The sequence below is a fragment of the Canis aureus genome, chromosome 33 (genome assembly GCF_053574225.1).
Source record: "Canis aureus isolate CA01 chromosome 33, VMU_Caureus_v.1.0, whole genome shotgun sequence".
Lineage (NCBI taxonomy): Eukaryota > Metazoa > Chordata > Mammalia > Carnivora > Canidae > Canis > Canis aureus.
Genome location: NC_135643.1, coordinates 11167871 through 11188381, shown reverse-complemented (window position 1 = coordinate 11188381; position 20511 = coordinate 11167871). Strand labels below are relative to the sequence as shown.

Genomic DNA, 20511 nt, shown 5'->3' with positions numbered 1-20511 from the left:
TTCTTTATGGTATGTAGAATGCCTTGAAATTAAAGAGAAAGAGCTAAGAGTAGGAGGATTACTTACTTATTGATTGTTAAGCAGAAAAGGTTAGTTCTTTTCCTCTGCAATATCATTTTGTGAAATAACTACAATTGTAATGAACAAAGAATGTGTATTTTTGCAAGCATTGAGTACTGTACATTGGTTACCTATTGCTGCATAACCCATTACTCTAAAGCTTAGAAGCTTAAAATCTCACAGTTTCCAAGAATCAGGAATCTAGGAGTAGTTTACTTGGGTGGTTCTGGCTTGGGATCTGCTCTAAGGTTGCTCACATGGCTACTGTTGGGAGGTTTCATTTCCCCACTATGTGGTCCTCTCCATGGGATTGTTCACAGCATGGCATCTGGTTTCCTCCAGAGGGAGTGATCAGAGAGAAAATTAAGAGGAAGCAAGAGAATCCAAGACTGAAGCTAAATGTCTTTTATAACCTGATCGCAGAAGTGACATACATCATTTCTGCCACATTCTGTTGGCCAGACAACCCTGCTGTAATGTGGGAGGAGCTCTTGGAGACTGGCTATGACATACTGTGTGTACCCTCTTAGCACTGATAGGAAATTAATGAGCTATTGAGACCCAGACCTGCATAAATAATACCACTTTTCTTCCTAACATCTATTCTATAAACTCAAATATATTCCTAAAAATGGCTAAAACTATCTTTTCTAATTCCCATGTTAAAAAGGACAAAGTTTGAGATCTAGCAATTTCTGGGTAGGGTCTTTGGGTTTTCCACATAAAGTATAACGTCATCTGTGAAGAGTAAGTTTGACTTATTCTTTGCCAATCTGATTGCCTTTTATTTCTTTCTGATGTCTGATTACTGAGGCTAGGACTTCTAGTACTATGTTGAACAGCAGTGGTGAGAATGAACATCCCTGTCGTGTTCCTCACAGGGGAAAAGCTTTCAGTTTTTCCCCCATTGAGAATGATATTCACTGTGGGCTTTTCATACAGCCACTCTGGAAAACACTATGGAGATTCCTCAAGAAGTTAAAAATAGAGCTACTCTATGAGAGGTATTTACCCCAAAGATACAAAGGTAGAGATCTGAAGGGGCACCTGCACCCCAGTGTTTATAGCAGAAACATCCACAATAGTCAAATTATGGAAAGAGCCAGATGTCCATCAAAAGATGAATGGATAAAGATGTGGCATATATATAAAGATATATATAAAGAATATTGTATATATACGATACAATATTCATATATAGTATATATATAATTATAGAAAATGTATATATACATTGGAATATTGTGTATATATATTACATATATATATATCATGTCAAATATCTGTTTGACATGAATGAATAGAACTGGAGGGTATTATGCTGAGTGAAATAAGTCAATCAGAAAAAGGCAATTATCACATGGTTTCACTCATATGTAGAATATAAGAAATAGCACAGAGGATCGTAGGGGAAGGGAGGGGAAACTGAATGGGAAGAAATCAGAGAGGGAGACACATCATGAGGGACTCTTAATTCTAGGAAACAAACTGAAGGTTGCTGGAGGGGCAGCAGGTGGGGAAATGGGATATCTGGGAGATGGGCATTAAGGAGGGCACATGATGGGATGAACACTGGGTACTATATGCAACTGATCATTGAACTCTACATCTGAAACTAATGATGTAGTATATGTTGGCTAATTGAATTTAAATTTTTTTTTTTTTTTTTTTAAATTTATTTATGATAGTCACAGAGAGAGAGAGAGAGAGAGGCAGAGACATAGGCAGAGGAAGAAGCAGGCTCCACGCACCGGGAGGCCGATGTGGGATTCGATCCCGGGTCTCCAGGATCGCGCCCTGGGCCAAAGGCAGGCGCCAAACCGCTGCGCCACCCAGGGATCCCTGAATTTAAATTTTTAAAAAAGGACAAAATATACTGAAGTACAGCCACCCCACTCCGTCTACTCCACCATTATCAAAAGGCAGGAAACTTAGCTGGGACAAGACATATTTAATGCCCTTTAATAAAGCTTGATTTTAAGGGAGTGATATTGGAATAGAGGCCATTTATTTAAGGAAACCAGTTGTGCTTCACTGTTCTGAAACTTCTGGCAACTTCTCAGCATGTAGTCTCCCTCAGGCTCTGTCTGGGAGGAGCAGGAAAAGCTTAAAGTTCAGTGACTCGAAAAGCTCCTAATGATCTTGTTTGTTCACTGTGGTTTGGCCATGATGACATTTTGAAGAAGGGAAAGAATTATCACATAGTAAACCAATAAAACAGATATTTAATATTCAGTCAGAATAAGTAAACAAGTTACTGCTTTGGGATGTAGCTAGGGAAAACAAAACAAAACAAAATATTTCTAAGTATGCCCCTCCTTCCCTCATGGCTGAGAAATCCACAGAAAGACCAGATAAATTTTAGCCAGTGTTTTCCTGAATTTTAACGGACTTTTATCTGAGCTAGATGTGCTCAAATATTTTAGCTCTGTCATTAACTAGCTATGTGAATTAGGGCATACCACTTAACCTCAACAGGTCTCATCTTCCTTAGGTGTAAAAATGAGTTTTAATTAAAAAGTGGAGGAGTCTTATTTAGTTAGTGCCTGTGACATACCATGTATTGACATATATCCATATTAATCATTAGAAAGACCTTCCAAGTGAGACCAACAGGGCAAACAAGTCAGATCATCCTACTAAACCAATTAAAGGCATTATCCTAAGAGTACTGGAAGATCATTAAAGTATTTTAAACAAGGGAGCCAATTCAATGTATTTGTATTTTAAGAAAGATTCTTTTGGTTATATTGTGGAGTAGCCAGAGAAGAGTTGAGAGGACGTGTGGTAAGTTCAGGCACAGCAGATGAGTACTTGAACTAGGGCAGTTACAGTGGGGAAAAAGAAAAGGAAACCTATTCAATATATATTTAAAAATATAAACAAATTCAAGATATATTCAAGAATATAAACATATTCAAGATGTATAGAAATAATAAGACAGCGTTTGCTAGGAAATGTGTAGGGGCAGGGAACAGACAGTAGAGAGATTGAGAGAAAGAGAAGAATGACACCCAGGTTCCCTGCTCAGGCCAGGCGGGTAAACAGAGGAATGAAGATAGAAAACACAAGAACAGAAGCAGATTTGGGGAAGATGATAACTTCTGCTTATGACGTGTTGAACTTTTAAGTACTTGGGAGACAATGTGTAGTTGAGAGTTGAGTATGTGGGTCAACTTTTCAAGACAGCATTTTGGAATTTAAGTACATATTTGAGGATTATGAGCATACAGAAAGTAGTTAGCACCACAGAAGCGAATTACTTCCCTAAGAAAAAAGTGTTGAGTTACATGGAAAAGGCCCCAGGGTTGAACACCAAGGAACAACATCTGGCTGGTAGCTAGAGGAGGAAGAAGGAGTTTATGAAGAAGAATAAAAAGTCTACTGAAAGGAAGGAAGAAAACAGCATAATGCCATGTCAAAGGAGGTGTTCAAAGAGGAGGAAGAGATCACAGTGCCAGATGCTGTTGAGATGCCAAGTAAGATAAAAGACTCAGAATATTCCTTTTACATAGAACTAAGCATATCCTGGGTGGCCTTTGTAAGAGCAGTTTTAGTGGAATGGTAGAGATGGAAGCCAGATTCTATAGGCTGAGAAAGAATAGATGGGAAAAGGTAAAGAGTGGCTGTTTGAAAGCAAGGTAGAGCTAAAGAGGAATATAAAGTTGAAGGAAAGATCTATGAGGATAAAATAAGGTTGAGCATTCATTCATTCCTTCATTCAACAGAGGTTTACTGATGGTCCACCTAGTGCCAGGCACTGTTCTCAAGGCTAGATATGCAACATATTTAAATGCTAATAGGAAGGTCCCAGTGAGGAAGGAAAGGTTGAAGATGTAAGAAAGAAAAGCAAAAGAGGAAAATTAGAGGAGAATTTCTTAGGACGGAAGACATCCTGGGCACAAGCAGGATTAGCCTAAAGACAACAGGAAGGACATTTCTCATCCAAACAACAGAAACAAGGCAAAAAGTATGAGCACAACAATAAGGAAATTTACAAATAATGAGACTAAAATGTCCATTTTATAAATGAAGCCATTGTTCAAAAGAAATATGCCAAAGTTCATAATCTTTCCAATGCTTGGGCAGACTTATATAGGACAGGAAAATTACCTGGTGTCCCAGACAGGGTAGTAGTTAATATGAAAAAGAAGCATGACTTGAAGTTTCCTTCAAGTTAATCTGCTTAAGTATTTGTTCAATAATTATTGAGTGAGGGTGGGCCATACTGGTGGGAGTGGTCTTATATCTGCATACAGTGCTACTACAATACCATTGACTGTATTCCTTACTCCTTAACTTTTATCCCTGTGACTTATTCATTCCATAACTGGAGGCCAATCTGTACCTCCCACTCCCCTTCACCCATTTTGCCCATCTCCCCACCCCCCTCCCTTCTGGCAACCATCAGTCTGTTCTCTATATCTGCTTTTTGTTTGCTTATTTGTTTTGTTTTTTAGATTCTGCGTATAAGCGAAACCAAATGGCATCTTCTTAAAAGCTTCACAGGTGATGCTGATGCCGTACCAGGGTTGAGAACCATCCTACAGTATAATTAGTTGGTTTCTCTAATCCTCTAGCTCTGACATTATTTGTTTATATTACTACTCTGGCTATTTTCTAAAAGTGTGTTTTGTTTCGTTTTTGTTTTTTACAGAAGACATAGACGAAAATCTCCTGTTTTGAATTAAGATTTGAAAGAATTCAAACATTCCAGCATCCTCCTCCATTTCTGACCACTCCTGAAAATATATGCAGCCACAATACTTGTAGATTTATATTTAGCAAAATGTTTGCATGTCTGAGAAGACAATGAGAGTAATTGCTTGCTAACAGTGTATGCACCAAGCATTTAACATTAGCTTTGAAAATAAAACTTTAAAATTAAATAAAGTCAACATATGCAAAATACTGTGTGCTCTTTGTGAACAAGAGTTTTAACTCATCCCTCTCTGCATCCATTTATGAAATACTAATTAAAAAACTTGAAGAAAACACTACATTCATTTTGTTCATAATATCATGTACACTTCAAGAAAATGGAATAATGTTATTTTGTCTTTAATGTGCATTATTTTCAGTATCTTAATGTCCTAATAAAAATCTAAATCTAACTCAAGTTTATTTCCAGTCATTTATTTAAACAACTGCATGTGAAAAACCAACTCAGGACTCACACTTCAAATGAAATTAAAACTACACTTCCTAGACCTATTACTAAAAAAAAAAGGGGGGGGGGGCGTGGTTGGGGGAGATGTTTCCTATGGGAAACAAATATTCAGCTGTTAAATGGTAGATGCTTATTAATGCCCTTTGTTGCAATGTAAATTTAAATAGAAAAAATTCAAGTGCTTCCTACTAAGTTAAAATAAGGATGATTATTATGCACTGCTTGATACAACTAATTCTAACTTTGGTGCAGCTCTCCATGTATGTTGGGGGAAAGGGAGGTCGTGCAAAATTTCTACACATTTCATGTCCTCAAAATAAAGATAATATAAAGACAACACAGACAACAGAAAATTCTGAAGTGTCTTAATGTCCAGTGTAGTCAGAGGTAAATATTACTACTGTACATTGATAGCAAGAAATCATTTCATAAGAGAAAATTTGTGTTTTCATTTGAACTCTTTCTTCTTTCATAACTATTAATAGTAAAGGCTAGATAGCAAAAATAATGAAACATCATAATAGAGCTTTTTCCAAGATCTGAAGCAAGGCAATGAAAGAAACTGTCACCTTCTGTACGCTACTTAACAATTATTTAAATGAAAATAAAACAGTTTTGTGTTACATATTTTCTTATCTGAAATGAAAGATGTCAATGCAATTTTGTTTATTTTTTAAAATAATAAAAAATGTGTTGTGGTTGTTAAGAGCCTTGGTTGTGATGCCCCAGGGAATTTCATCTGCAGGAACTTATGGAAAAGTTGCTTTTTATCAGAATAATTTTCTCTGATTAACTTCAAAATTGTTTTATCTCTTTTCTTAGCTCTGTGAGTCACTTGTTCTTAACCAGATCACATCACATCAGTTATTTCTAAATAATTGAGTTCAATTAGATTAATCAAAATCTAAGTATTTATATAATTTTTTCCAACTAAGGATATAATTTTAAACTATTCCAAAATTCAGAATTTTTTATGTGTGACTCCAAAGATATGTCATGAGAAATCTTAACTAATGACGGTTATAAATTTATGAATTTGTTAGGAACACTGAAATTATATTTGGAGGTATTAAATTACCATTTTGAATGTTTTGGAATAGTGAAAAGTGATTTTAATTCTAAAGACATTACCTGTTTATTTAAAATGGTTTTTTTTTGTTTATTTTAAAATGTTTTATTTGAAAATTAAGATCATTTTGCAATAACAAATAATATTTAATAATAGAAAATTTTAGAACCTTAAATCTTTCTGTCCACTGTCTCCCTTGTATATTGCTGCCCTAGATGATATGTTATAGATGTAATCTAATATTCTTGGTAGTCACAACTTTTAATTGTGGTGTGTTTGTGATAAAGACATTGCTCTAATCCCAACCAAGGAGATGAAATTATTCTCTCAGTCACCAGTCTTTAAGCCCTATCTCTGTGAGATACTTTAGAAGTTGGAGTCCTAGTCTGAAACCAGTTATTCAGTTTAGCTTTAAATCTTGTGACTCATATTGCTCATGACCATAAAGGCATTAGTAATATGCCTTAAATACTAGATGGGCATACAGATTCTAGAAGATCACACTGCTCTTTGACTTCGTTGCTCCGAGGGCCATTTGAAGCAAAGGTAATTTAAAAAACATACAGTATAATCTGGGCTGATTCTATTGAACTAGGTAAAAGAATGTAAAATTTTTTCAGGTTGGGTAACTTCATGATTTCTAACAAGCCCACTTATGAAAAAAGAAAATTCAAAGGTTTGGATCCAAAAGGAAGAAAAATATGAAAAAGAAACCTGAAAAAAAAAGAGAAAGGGAGATAAGTTGCCTAATTCAGGCAAAGTAAAATTACATGAAGCTAAATCATAGTTGAGTATAAAACACATACAAAGTAGTTGAAGAGTGACTTTTATAAAGAGATATACCTTGCTTCGGATGCTGAGGGCAAGTCTTAATAAAAATGTAATGAATTTGATTATTCTTCCAAAATTCAATTTCAGTGGTTTGGTTTGAAACCCACATGGCAAGTTAATTTGAATTAAATGTGATTTAAGACCATAAAAATGTTTGCTTTCAGAATCTTCTGACCAGTAATACCACATTGATTTGCTTTTTTGAATGTATTCATATTTACTCATATTGTGCTATTCTCTGCCAACCCATTATGCCTTATAAGATTTTTTCTCTATTGCTTTCTTCTTGAGGAATAATTGTCAATAACAGCATCCAGACTATGTGAAGGTCTCTAAGTTTCACGTGGGTAGAAGCTCAAGGTGGATTTATTTATTTATACATGCTTAGTCCCCAATATTAAGCATGATGCAACACTCGTGTTTAAAGATTGCTGGGTAGAGGTCACAAATTCAAATAACTTCAGGGGCTAAACAGGTATAGGTTGAACTGTGAGATTATAAGGAAGAAGAGGAATTGTATGCAATGTTATGAGCCAGAGAATGCATGTCTTGTCTAAAGGCATTCAAAGTTTTTTAAAGCACTGTTCTAGGCTTTCAAAACCTGAATCTGGAGGCAGAATTTAGCCTGACCACTATTGCAACACTTCTAACTAAACAGCTTATTTACAACAAGAATAGGACTTAGAAAAAACTAAAAATGATCTTCTAATCCTTCGATTCCAGACTCTTCCTTCAGAATGAAATTTCTCATTTTAGCTGGCCTTTTGAGCACTGCCACTGCTCTGCCCATTCCTGTGAGTACACCTCCTCCATTTTCCACTCTATTTCCATTCTAGGGATGGTATTTCTGGGCTAGGAGGCCTTTCCTGTATCTTTTCACTTCACAAAAGAAAAAGGTATAGTCCAGGAAAGTTGCAGAATCAGGAATTCATCACTGGTCCTTAGCCCTTGCTCTTCCCAGTACAAATCGCAGTCCTACGTGCCATCTGCCAACTGGGTGACCTTGAGCAAGAAGCTAACCCATGGCTTCCCAGTCTGTAAAATGAGTCATAAGAATGACCTCAGAGTAGTGCAAAGATAATAAAAAAGCACATAAGTCCTAACTGGAAAATAGGAAGCTCTCAAACTTAGCAAAATAGAACTCCCATTCCACAGTGACCTAGGATTTAATTATGCAGTTTGAATTGAGTTCCATTTACAGTATCCTTATCCCAAACTGTCTCCTGTTGACAGCAGCCATGCCTTCTACATCTATACACATGAGATCTAGGAGTGTCATCTGTGTCAGTTATAGTCTGACTAAGTAGGACACCAAGTAGACAAGAAATCCTCTTTCTAGAGCATTGTGTAACCAAAGAGCTTTCAAAGTTTGTGTTTGGGGAAAAAAATTAAATTTACAGTTCTATAACTCCCTTCACTTTGAACTTGTAGATATTGAGAACTAAACTGAGAACACTGTTGATTCAGAGATAAAGAGGCATGGAACATGTAGTTACTCTTAAGAAATATAAATAAAACCAGTATTTGGAAGTAAGTTTAAATGCAAGAAGTACACCTTCTAAATCACTGGACAAAATTAATTTGACCTTTCCCCATTAGATATTCAACTGTTTTTCATTTCAGAAGTGAAACTACCCCACTGGTGGGTGTACTGCTCAGTAGTGGTCTGTTACCTATTCTCATAAAATGTCTTTGTAATGAACACTGTATTGCCATACGTTGCTTCACCTTGTTGCTGTTGTCGTTTTACAAGCTTGAACAATACGGAGGAGGTTCCAGTGAACAGGTAAATTTCTAGTTGTATTTTCAAATGCCGTATTCATCTTTTTAAAAGTTTATAGTTGTCTGAAATGACTGACATCACGTTTCTTCTTACAGAGATTTGGCTTTTACCTGCCACAAGGACCACCGTTTTTTCCTCAGATCCTGTTTCCGCCTCCTCCACAACTGCCCTTGGTAAACATGGGTTTGAAGAATCTCAAATTACAAAAATATTTATTATTTAGATGATGGATATTAAATTTCCCAAATTTTCAGACCTGAATATGAGCTTTAAAAGGTTGCTAGGCATCAGCTATTCACACCCCCACCCTGCACAGCTTGTGATGGAATGTGAGAAGGGGCTAACAAGTTTTCTCCTTTGAATATTCAGTGACTTCTTCCAATGTCTCTCTACACCTGCCATCAAAAAAGTGTCCATACTGAGTTCCTTTGACTATAATGAGCCTAGTTGCTCTTCATGAAGAAAATACTAACCTCTTTTTACTATCTTTTTCTAAATCATCTTGCTGCTTTTTTTCTCAAAAGTTTTTTTTTTTTTTTCAGCTTTCTGTAACATTTTCTCACAGGTCAAACAATACAATTATTTTGCTCTTCCTGTTAGATACTCTCCAGTCTCTCCTAATATCTGGATTCTTATAACATTTTTAAATAAAGGCCAGAAGAGTGCTAAATACATAATAGAATTTCCTTCACTCTCTATGTAATAGTTAATTGGTACAGACAAATAACATTCATTCAATTAATATTCACTGAATGTCTATTGCATGATGGGGTCTCTAATGAGTGCTTGAAATACAGAGACATGAGATAAGTTCACAGTCAGATGAGAGAGATTCATAAATGTAAAAATGTAATTTGATGAGTGCTTCTAGATGCAAATACAAAGTTGGCTTAGACTGTGGGCCAAAGATGTCTTTCCCAGAGGAGACATTATCTGAGCCGGGTCACAAGGGATGAGGAGTGGGTGAGGTACTACAGACAGAGGAAACTGCAAATGGATGGGATGGACCTGAGAATGACAGGACCATTTGGGAAAATGATCCGTACCATGAGGCTGAAACACAGATTGGAGACATGTTAAACTTGGACAGTCCTTAAGCAATGATATTTTGAAAAGTTCACACACATTTTAAAACAGCATTTTGCTTAACTTCTTGTCTACCACCTATCCTTAAAATAAACATGGTTTTGCCTAATTTGAGTTTTATATCTAAATGTAATAAACACCTACCATTCGCTTGTATTTAATTTCAAACTGTTATTTCTCAACGGTAAGTAGGCTTTTGGAAATTTGTCACTGAAGTTACAGTCGTTAATGGAACAGTCTTTCTTTTTAATGTTTTCACATATCCTACTTGAATAGCCACTAAATTTCTACCTGCATTTATCATTAATTGCTAATTTTGGTTCTAGTCAAGGCTTGAAGCATTGTTTACCTTTGTTTTTGGTTTTTTTTGGCTGAAATTCAGTAGGATTTGGTAATGCAAAATCCTGAAGTTTTGGGTTATAAGTCTGTATGGCAACAAAGAATCACTAGAATTTGAAATGGAAACTCTTCCTTCCACTAGATGGCAGAGTTGTATTAAAAAGCCGGCAAAGAGTAACCTACTGTTGAGAAACTGGTGGCTTTGCAAGAACTATCAAATACATAAGACAGATCCTTTGATTTTAGATTAATTTAAAATCCATTAGTATCTAAAGCTCCACCAAGTAGAAAGTGGGCTCCCTAAAAGCTTATATAAGTGCTCAATAAATACTGGACGGACGGATGGATGGATGGATAAATGAGTTAATGAGGGAAAAAAGCTAAAATAAAACTTTATTTACTCCTCCCCTTTTCCTCCCCTTTTCTTTATAGGTTCCAATTCCTATTCCTTTGCCTTTTCCTTTTGATCCAAATCAGGTAAGTATACTTAAGTGTGCTTTAAGAAAGTACTTAAATGAATGCAAAACAAAAACTTGAAAACTCTTTAGATTTAATTGGAGAGAAACCTGATACCAAGGATTAATAGCCATCATTCTCTTTTGGACCTTCAGTTATTGATATTTTTTCTATTTTGAGTCATTTAGTGTACAAATCTCATATACCCTTGCAAACTGAATGACCTAAGACCTAAAACTTTCCTTGATCATGTGGAAGGAGCCCAGGAAACTAGTAGAAAAAGCAAACTGCCATTTCATAGTTTGGAGTGATCTTGAATTCCTTTGAGACTTACTTTCTTCTAGAGTATAAAATAATGAAAATGAATGATTTATAAAGTCCATTTTGCCTCTAAAATCTTATGGTTATACCTGACATTAAGGGGGGGGGGACATTCTTATTGAAATGGAATCTGTCCTAGAATCCTTTGAACTGGATTTAAGATAATGGTCATGTTATAAAAGGATTAAATTTCACTTTGACAGGATTTTGCTGAATGGAGGGAAAATTACATATGAGATTGACTTAATCACAAATCAAAAAATGTATATTATAACATATTAATACTAAATTTTTTCATGATACTACTATTACAATGATGGGAAATGACATTACTAAAGTTTTCTCTCATAAGAAGTCATCCTAAAATATAGTCTTTTTTCCAACCTAGTAAGCATAAGTTTAATGATCTTTTCAAGAAGTCCCTACTTTGTTTGGAGACCACAAAAGAAAATGTGGAATGTATGCTTCTAGAGATAATAGGTTTGTGGAAGGAGTTACTTCAAATATTAGTGAATATGATTCTTAATGACATAATTTTAGAAATATAAGAATTCTAAAAAGCATGTTTTCATTAATCAAGTTAATATAAAATGTATGAAGACAAGATAAACAAAATGCTAAATTACAACTCTTTGATTATGTTATTGTCCTTCCTTTATTCTAGGTCCTGACACTTAATGATCTTATAACGGTAAATATATCTGCCCTATTAATCTACTAAGTTCATAAAAATACATTTAACTTCCTATGTAAGATAGGCCAGTTCATCATGAAAATTAGTATCTTTATTCGTCTACATTTGGAAACAAAATCAAGCACAGCTGTTAAATTCAAAGCAAAAAAACAATCTCAATGCATGTAGACATTTCTACATTCATTATTCAATTCATCCAAACTATAAATTGACAACCTCTTCCATCACTGATGAGGCTGAAAATGAAGAGTCAAAAGACTTAGACCTACAGAATAAATTGCTTTAGGAGAAATAAAATAGACTTGATTATTTGTTCACTAACAAAGCATTGGCATAAACACATAATAGATTAAAAATTATCCAATCTAAATTCCAACAGGTAATATTTTTTTAACTGAAATACACACAATTCGACTTTTTAATGAAGCCTTTTAGCGATACATTATTCAGAAACTTAGTTTATAAAAACTCAGGAAAAATATTTGAGTGGAGTTACGAAAGAGAACACTAAAAAAAATCCATTTCCTCTAAAAACATGCTTTTCATAAACATTTTCTGAAATCAAGACACATCTCACAATAGATACACATATTTATTTAAAGATATCATTTTTATTTAACTAAATGGTACATTTTACAATTGGTGATATCTTAGAATCAAGGATATGCATATTTTGTAAAAATGTCAGAAACTTAGACCTAAATCATTTGTATGCCTGAGAAAAATTTTCAGAATTTGAGACTATTTAAAGCCAACTATCTTAAGGTATACTTATATGTCCCAGAACCTTGAGGTCAAATAGTTTCTGACTCTACTCAATAAGAACTTAAGTCTCTTGAGTTCAAGTGCTAGTGCTCTCCCCACAATCCACTCTATTTCAGCAACATTATTCTCCATTTCCAAATGGCAAACAATAAAAATTCTTGCGTATTTCTCACTAAACATGTTTTAGGAAACTATCTTCAACAATTAATTACTGAGGACTATAAAATTAGCAAGTTCACCTCTACATCAAAACATGGTTGAAAGACCACTGGCCTGTGGTGGGAAAGTTTAGATTCTCAACTCACCTTTACAATTAAATTAACTGTGTGACTTTGGGTAAAGGTATAGTTTACCTTCAAGGTCCCCTCCAGTGAAAATATTGACTCCTCAGACACAGAACCCATTCAGATTACCAGATCTGAAGACTTACTTATACTTCCTTTTACTGAACTTCTTAAAAGTACTATTGGCTGGGGCGTCTGGCTGGCTTGGTCACTAGAGCATGTGACTCGATCTTCAGGTCATGAGTTTGAACCCCATGTTGAGTGAAGAGATTAAAAATAAAATCTTAAAAAAAAAAAAAAAAAGTGCTGTTGGCCGCAACCCATACTGGGAAGAATTCTGAAAGAATAACTTCTAGAATTGCCTTATCTTCATAGTCCTAAGAATTTTTTTTCTCCCAGTGATCCTCGTTAAGTCAGAAAGCAGGAAGAGGCATCCTAAAAGAACAAACACTACCTCATGTATTGTTCTTGCCTAAGAAAAAAATGGCAGTGTTTAGACATGTTCTTGCATATGTGCTGGGATGGACAGCTCTACAAATAGAGGGATTCACCTTCTTTCAATGGTCAATTCCTTGAGCAAGCTGCCAGTCTGTTAAAATGGAACTGTGCAAACTACAAAGCAATACTTTTCCAGTGAAGCTGCTTGTCTAAGCAGACCCTTGAAGCAGAGTATTCATAGTTGTCCTAAAATTTTGGTTCAAGTATCATTCACATAGGGAGTTTGCATAATTTAAGAAACACAACACTTGCATGGATGCGTACACAGTGAGTTTTTTAACCACTCACATCAAATTCCTATCTTTCAAATATAGTGAATAGTTACAAGAAAATTTTTTTTGAATTAAGGGAATTTAGATATTGCATATTCATTTTAAAATCTTACATCATGTAAATAAAGCACTAAACAATAAAATGGAATTAATTTTTCAACAAAAATTCATTTTTTTAAAGATTTTATTTATTTATTCATGAGAGACACACACACACACAGAGGCAGAGACACAGGCAGAGGGAGAAGTAGGCTCCACGCAGGGAGCCCGATGTGGGACTCAATCCAGGGGCTCCAGGATCAGGCCCTGAGCTGAAGGTGGCGCCAAACCGCTGAGCCACCCAGGCTGCCCCAAAAAAAGATTCATATAGAAAACATTTTAGTTTCTATGTGGACTGAAAAATAAACCCTCTAGCACTGATCATTGACTTTTCTTCTTTCACAGTTAATCACTTCTATTTTGAACCAACTCGGGGTAAGTTCATATAAATTTTTAAGCCAGTGTAAATTACAAGCCTATTTAATGGACTGAAGATAGTATCTTTTTTTTTTTTTTTAGGGTTTCTTTGGGGTAAGACTTTATTTCTATGATTTTACTGATAAAAGTAAGTGACATTTAATCTCAAGAAAGGTAAGAATAATTCTCAACTATAGAAACATATGGCAGAGTCAAACCCAACTGACTTACCCAAATTAGAGCTCCTGAACTATAAACTCTGGCTCTTTAGATCAGAATTTCTGCAAGTCTACAAAAGGTATTATTTTCATAATGTCCATGGTATGTGACAAAATTTCAGCTTACAGAAACATATGTAGTATTAGGTTGAAATTTCAAACAGTAAATTTTACCTCAAGCTTGTTTTTGTTTTATGGACAATTCCTGTAAGTAGTGAGAAAAGTCAGGGTGAAACTATCACATCTAGAAATGGCTTGATTTCCAGGCAAGGCAATACATCTCAACACAAATGCATCAGCTTGCTGGTTGGCAAGGCTACAAAGCTTGAAACTTTGACTCTCATCCAAGTTTGTTTTCATTTAAAATATATACAAAAAATATATATTTTTTAAAGATTTTGTTTATTCATAAGAGAGACACAGAGAGAGAGGCAGAGAGAGAAGCAGACTCCATGCAGGGGGCCCGATGTGGGATTCCAGGATCATGCCCTGGGCTGAAGGCAGGCGCTAAACCACTGAGCCACCCAGGCGTCCCCGTATATTCCTTTCTTAAGTATTTGAATTAATGTCAATCAAAAGTATATTTGGTATGTATTTATTTTAATCCACCCTGAGAGAAGCTAATGAGTCAAAATATTCTCAATCTCAATTTTGAGAAAGAAATTGGATTTCACTCAATGAAATGAGCAGGATGAGAGACATGAGTGGAAACAAAGAAGAAATTATGGCAAAAATACCTTCATATAATAAAACTATAATTTGTGTTTATTTTGGCAGAAATAATTCTCTCACTACTATCAGAAATTATATATGGTGAGTAAAATCTCCAAATACCTTTCAAGCACTATTATGTACGTTAAAAATATTTTTATCTTAGGAGTTTAATAGTCTCAGGTCATGTCCATATGGATAAATTAATAGAATGATGAAAGGTGTACTGATGAAAGCAGGTAGATTAACCTACTTAAATTACAAATGCTCTCTTCAAAGGATGGATTTTTAAATCAGTTAATTAAAACTTCACAAATATGTTAAGAGTATAAAACCAATGACCACTTCTTATACTGTAAGAAAATATAGCATTTAGCCCTAAAAGTAGTTAGAATTTTCAAGTGCCCTCTTTAGCTACCAAATATTTGGGTTTTAGGTAATTACAGTCTCATGTAGGTTCAGCTTCCATTTAAATTTGAATGCTTTCAAAAGCTTAAGAACACCTGCTAGCAAGAAAAATACTGGTTGCTGCCACTTATCCTTAAGATATTATCAAATAAACTCTTTGGGCCAAAATTTCAATTTCAACCACACTAGCTAAATCACATGTGGCCCTAAAGTCATAAACTATAACTGTATTGCTATGGATAATGTGAGTACTGCTTCATATCTTTTTTTATTATTATTGGAGTTAAATTTGCTAACATATAGCATATCATCCAGTGTGCTGCTTCATATCTAATCTTCTGAACTGCATACTTAAAGTGACAAATCATAAAAACTTAATAACCTTAGTAGGGAATAAAATACAGAATAGGTTTAAGAACCAGGCAGACCAGGATTCAAATCCCAGCTCTGTCCCTTACTGAATTAACCTTGGGACAATCTTTCTAAATATCATATTTTTTCTATTATTTAAATTAAATTAGCCAACATATAATACTTCATTAGTTTCTGTTGTAGTGTTCAGTAATTTATCAGTTGCGGATAACACCTAATGCTCATATCATGTGCCCTCCTTAATTTTCATCTATGAAATGGAAATAATACCACCTAACTTCATAGGACTGTTGCTGAGGATTTGAGTGATATAATGTAGATTATGCAGTACATGGTATCTATTATTACTATTTTACTAAATACCTTTTAGACAAAAGTATTCCAGGAGTGTTCCTTAAACCTAAAATGTAAGAAAAGTAAATATGAAGGCAATATCACCTAGTGATATAGGAGCAGATATTCCTCCAGAAATGTCTTAAACTAAAATATTAATCTGGTTTTTCTTATTATAGATGATGCTGGATATCAGAAGATTATCTACTTCTGTCCCGTCTATAGTTTATAGTTTTATAATTTTGCACACTTTATATGTGTTCCAGAGAAAACTCCAAAATGCCATGAAGAATTATATATTTTCTTTAGTTCTTCTTTAAATAAAATGCTTTAGTTCTTCTTTAAATAAAATGTTATTACCTAATATTTTTTCTAATGTCAATGTAAATGTTTTGATACTATTAGACTTAAGTAAATGTCAAACTTCAGGGAATTGCTCAAACTTTCTCAAGAGCTTTAGTAAGCAGCTTCAATTTAAGGAATTCTGTTCAGTGCCAAGAAAAAGCAATCTCTTCCTGCCAAACATTAAAAGTAGAATCCAACTCTTTCATTGTAGGAGAAGGTCATCCTACCCATCACCTAATGAGCAGGTCATCCTGGTCAGCACAAGTCCCTTATTATATACACAGGGACCAGGATTTTATGGATTTTAGAAAATTAATACCATATTGAAGCCTCATAACTTCTAGAGGGATCTGAAACAAGATCCTGAAATCAAACATTCTAGTGTTTTTCAGCAAAACTTACAGTCACACTAATGGGAAAAAAGCTTCCTGTCAGTTCAGTTCAAGTTTACGACCAAAGTAGTTTTGACACTAAATTGGGGAGGGGGGTGCTTTTGATTTACCTTAGCCTAAGTTCTATCCTCAAGTTACAGAGCAAACCTAATACCTTTCTCAAACATGTAAAGAAAAGGAAACAACTACATCTCTATCCCCTAAACCTCCTTTTCTTTAGATGCCCCATCTGTATGTAATCCAACTGGAATGAAGACAGAATTATGATGGTACCTATTTTAGGGTGACAGGAGTAAATGTCATGGGACTTTCCCAATATACTTTTCCCAATGGATATCTTATAGCAGAATGTGATACATATGCCCACTCAGATAAGTGTTCTTTTCCTTCCTCTTCCCGGTTTCCAAGAGCACCTAGAACATCAACAACTCTTTACTTTCCTCTGGGAATTATGGGAACACCTATACTAATATTTAACATTCCCTTCAAAAAAAAAAAAAAAAAAAAAAACCAAAACACTTTAACTCTCAAAGACCTACCTCTATCTCTGCCTTATTTCAATTTTTCCGAACTTTTTTTTTAAAGACTTTATTTATTCATGAGAGACAGAGAGAGAGAGAGGCAGAGACACAGGCAGAGGGAGAAGCAGGCTCCATGCAGGGAGCTCGATGTGGGACTCGATTCCGAGGCCTCCAGGATCACGCCCCCAGCTGAAGGCAAGCGCTAAACCGCTGGGCCACCGAGGGATCCCCTCTTTCTGAACTTTTTAATTCATTTATGACACATATATTTACAGTCGAGTGAAATACATTTATCCATTTAAATTACTAATTTCCTGGACATATTTTTTAATTCAGAATTTCTGAAAAGTGAGAACATGAGCTCTTGTTCATTGATCTTGATCTTTATTGACTAAAATAGTTACTGAAATTTCCTCAGAACACTGGACTCTAAAGTCAAGAATATCTAAGGTTTCCATTTTGAAATCAGCTTCAGCAAAATCACAGAAAGCAAAATAAGAATCAAATAATTTACAGATAAATTAGAATACACAATGGTGGTGCTTCTCCTAAAGGAGTCTGATATGGCAGGAATATCCTTCAAACCCCAGAAGATCAATAGGGGGTTAAAAAAAAAAAAAAAAAAAGAACTGACAAATAAGAACTAGATGAAAAACAGAAGTGATGGCCAACATAAATTTATCTTTATTCAGATTATGATTCTTCAAAGACTTTTGGTTAAGACGTGGTTTAAGCCATGCTTAAATAGAATACATACAAAATATGATTGTTTATATTTCTTTTGACTGAAAAGCGGAAAATTCCATGTTGCATTTCACCGTATTTACTAATTTTATGCTGATGTAAACCTAAATGCAAATAGCTTTGCAAGTGAATAAACTAACTTCCAAGTGACCAACCCTGCCCCCTTGTAGTATGAGCTCTGTGATGCCTTCTCTCAGCACGCACCCCTTTGCTGGCCTGTGGTTCCCACAATGATGGGGGCTACAACCCACTGCACTCAGTTTCAGAGTCCTCACTCCAGTGTGCATCTCGCTTCTCAGCCACGAGTTTGATGAATTGAGAGTGACTGGCATAAAGCTGGAGTTGATCACTGATGTCCACCCATTTAACCTTTCCAGCATCATCTCCAGCCTCCAGGGTAAGGTTATCCATTATCTCACCTGTTACCAAAGAAAAAACATCACCAAAAAAAAGTAATTCATGTGTTTATTTCTTTTTCAACATAATTCTGTAGCTTCAAGTATTCTTACTAAAGCAATCTTAAATCACCATTGTATTATGTGGCCCAGTGATTTAAAAACTAGAATGTTCCATAGTTCCAAATGCCCAAATGTTAACCAAGTTCCTAATTTTTTTAAGATTTTATTTATTTATTATTTATTTGAGATAGAGAGAGCACAAGTGTGGGGAAGGGCAGAGGGACAAGCAGACTCCATGCTGAGTGCTGAGCCCAATGCAGGGCTCGATCCCAGGACCCCGAGATCATGACCTAAGCTGAAGTCAGATGTCTGACTGAGCCATCCAAGCACACTTCCAAGTTCCTAACTTTTAAGTAGAGGCATCAATAAGGGAACTTTTCTCTTTAAAAAGAAAGAATATTAGCCTTAAAAACAAAAGTTCATATTAAATAAGTATGAAAACTTATGTCAAAATAAATTCTGGATGGATTAGAGATTTTTTATTTTTTTGGATTAGAGATTTAAATGTAAAAAAAAATAAAACAATTCTTGGTGACTCATTTTATACTTGTAAGGTAAGTAGACCTTTCTAAGCATGACACCAAACCAGAAAACTGAAAATATTCATAATTATATTTGCAAATAAATATACTAAAATAATTGTAATTATCAAAAAAATTAAAAATAATGCTCTCAATCACTGTGGGGAATGCAAACGAAATATTTCTGTAAGACAATTTGGCAAGGCTCAAGAGCTTTGAAAAAGCAAATGCTCTTTGATGAGCATTCCCTTCCACAAATATCAGAGTGCCTCTTATCTGGTCAGTCTAATAAACCTAAGTTTACCTGTTTCATCATGGTAGTTCACAGCTTCTGTCTCCATCCATGCATTATCAGTATTTCGAGGATCATCAACATATCCCTTATATATCTATTTTCAAAAGGAACAGACAAAAAAAGTGTAGAGTGAAACAGGAATGGGTAGAGCAGATACATGTTAACCTTCATTAGAATCAGAAATGTAAATACTCTGTTGCAAAACAGTGTGCATATACTTAACATTACTTAACTGTACATTAAAAATAGTTAAAATAGTAAAATATGTAGTTTTTATCACAATAAAGAAAAATACGCCAACCTCAAATTGTCAGGAGGCAAGAATGAAGCATTTATTTAGGATCAAAGAACTGCAATTCAGGGTACAAAGATTTAGGTAGCAATCCAGTGTCGCACTAGGTAGCAAAATCAGGGTTTTTTAAAGATAGAGAATGCTTCTATAAATTGTTTACAGGGGCACCTGGGTGACTCAGTGGTTGAGCGTCTGCCTTTGGCTCAGGTCATGATCCCAGGGTCCTGGGACCAAGTCCCGCAACAGGGAGCCTGCTTCTTCCTCTGCCTATGTCTCTCCCTCTCTGTGTCTCTCATAAATAAAATAAAAAAAAAAAAAAAAAAAAAAAAGTTGTTTACAAAGATTTTTGACTAGCATTGGTACAGGAAACCGATCGTGGCTGAATATAATTGGTTGCTAAAGCTATCACTAAGCAAGATTGTTCTTTAGCAAGTTGCAGGTGTTTGTATAGGAGTCTTTGGAGTATTTGCGGTTTGGCCCAGTTTAAAAGTTCAGGGCTCCACCTGGTGAGGAAGTGTATAAGGCCCACCTTCTTAAGGGCCTCTTAGCTCCATTTTAAAACCCCTTGACCTAACTGACTCCATTATTTAACCTTTCATAAAAGAAATCTAAATATCATAGAACCTTTCATGTAGCATTCCATATGCTTATTATAAATTTCCCAAGAAAAAATATTCTCCAGAACCATTTGAATCCGCTTTAAAATTCATAAAACCCTGAGAGTACCCAGGTGGCTCAGTTGGATGAGTGTCCGACTCTTGATTTCAGCTAAGGTCATGATCTCTGGGAGCATGGGACCGAACCCCAGGTCAGGTCC

At 35.1% G+C, this 20511-nt stretch overlaps 2 protein-coding genes across 10 annotated transcripts in view; one reads left to right on the top strand and one right to left on the bottom strand.

The window, feature by feature from the left end:
- SPARCL1 (SPARC like 1) overlaps nucleotides 1-18155 on the top strand; it is a 60539-nt gene extending 42384 nt beyond the window's left edge. For 6 of the 9 annotated variants that reach the window (XM_077882815.1, XM_077882813.1, XM_077882814.1 and 3 more), the window contains 4 exons: nucleotides 4718-9086; nucleotides 10771-10815; nucleotides 11780-11806; nucleotides 14073-18155. In XM_077882815.1, coding sequence (XP_077738941.1) covers nucleotides 4718-4746 — 29 coding nt within the window. In that variant the 3' untranslated portion in view covers nucleotides 4747-9086; nucleotides 10771-10815; nucleotides 11780-11806; nucleotides 14073-18155. The remainder of the gene's footprint in view (nucleotides 1-4717; nucleotides 9087-10770; nucleotides 10816-11779; nucleotides 11807-14072) is intronic. The other 3 variants (XM_077882809.1, XM_077882810.1, XM_077882808.1) reach the window with 3 other exon arrangements.
- The window catches only part of NUDT9 (nudix hydrolase 9), a 25224-nt gene continuing 22758 nt past the window's right edge, over nucleotides 18046-20511 (bottom strand). Inside the window, exons 7-8 of the mRNA XM_077882818.1 lie at nucleotides 19412-19496; nucleotides 18046-18547 (exon numbers count right to left, since the gene is read on the bottom strand). Of these exons, the coding sequence (XP_077738944.1) occupies nucleotides 18369-18547; nucleotides 19412-19496 (264 nt within the window). The 3' untranslated portion in view covers nucleotides 18046-18368. The remainder of the gene's footprint in view (nucleotides 18548-19411; nucleotides 19497-20511) is intronic.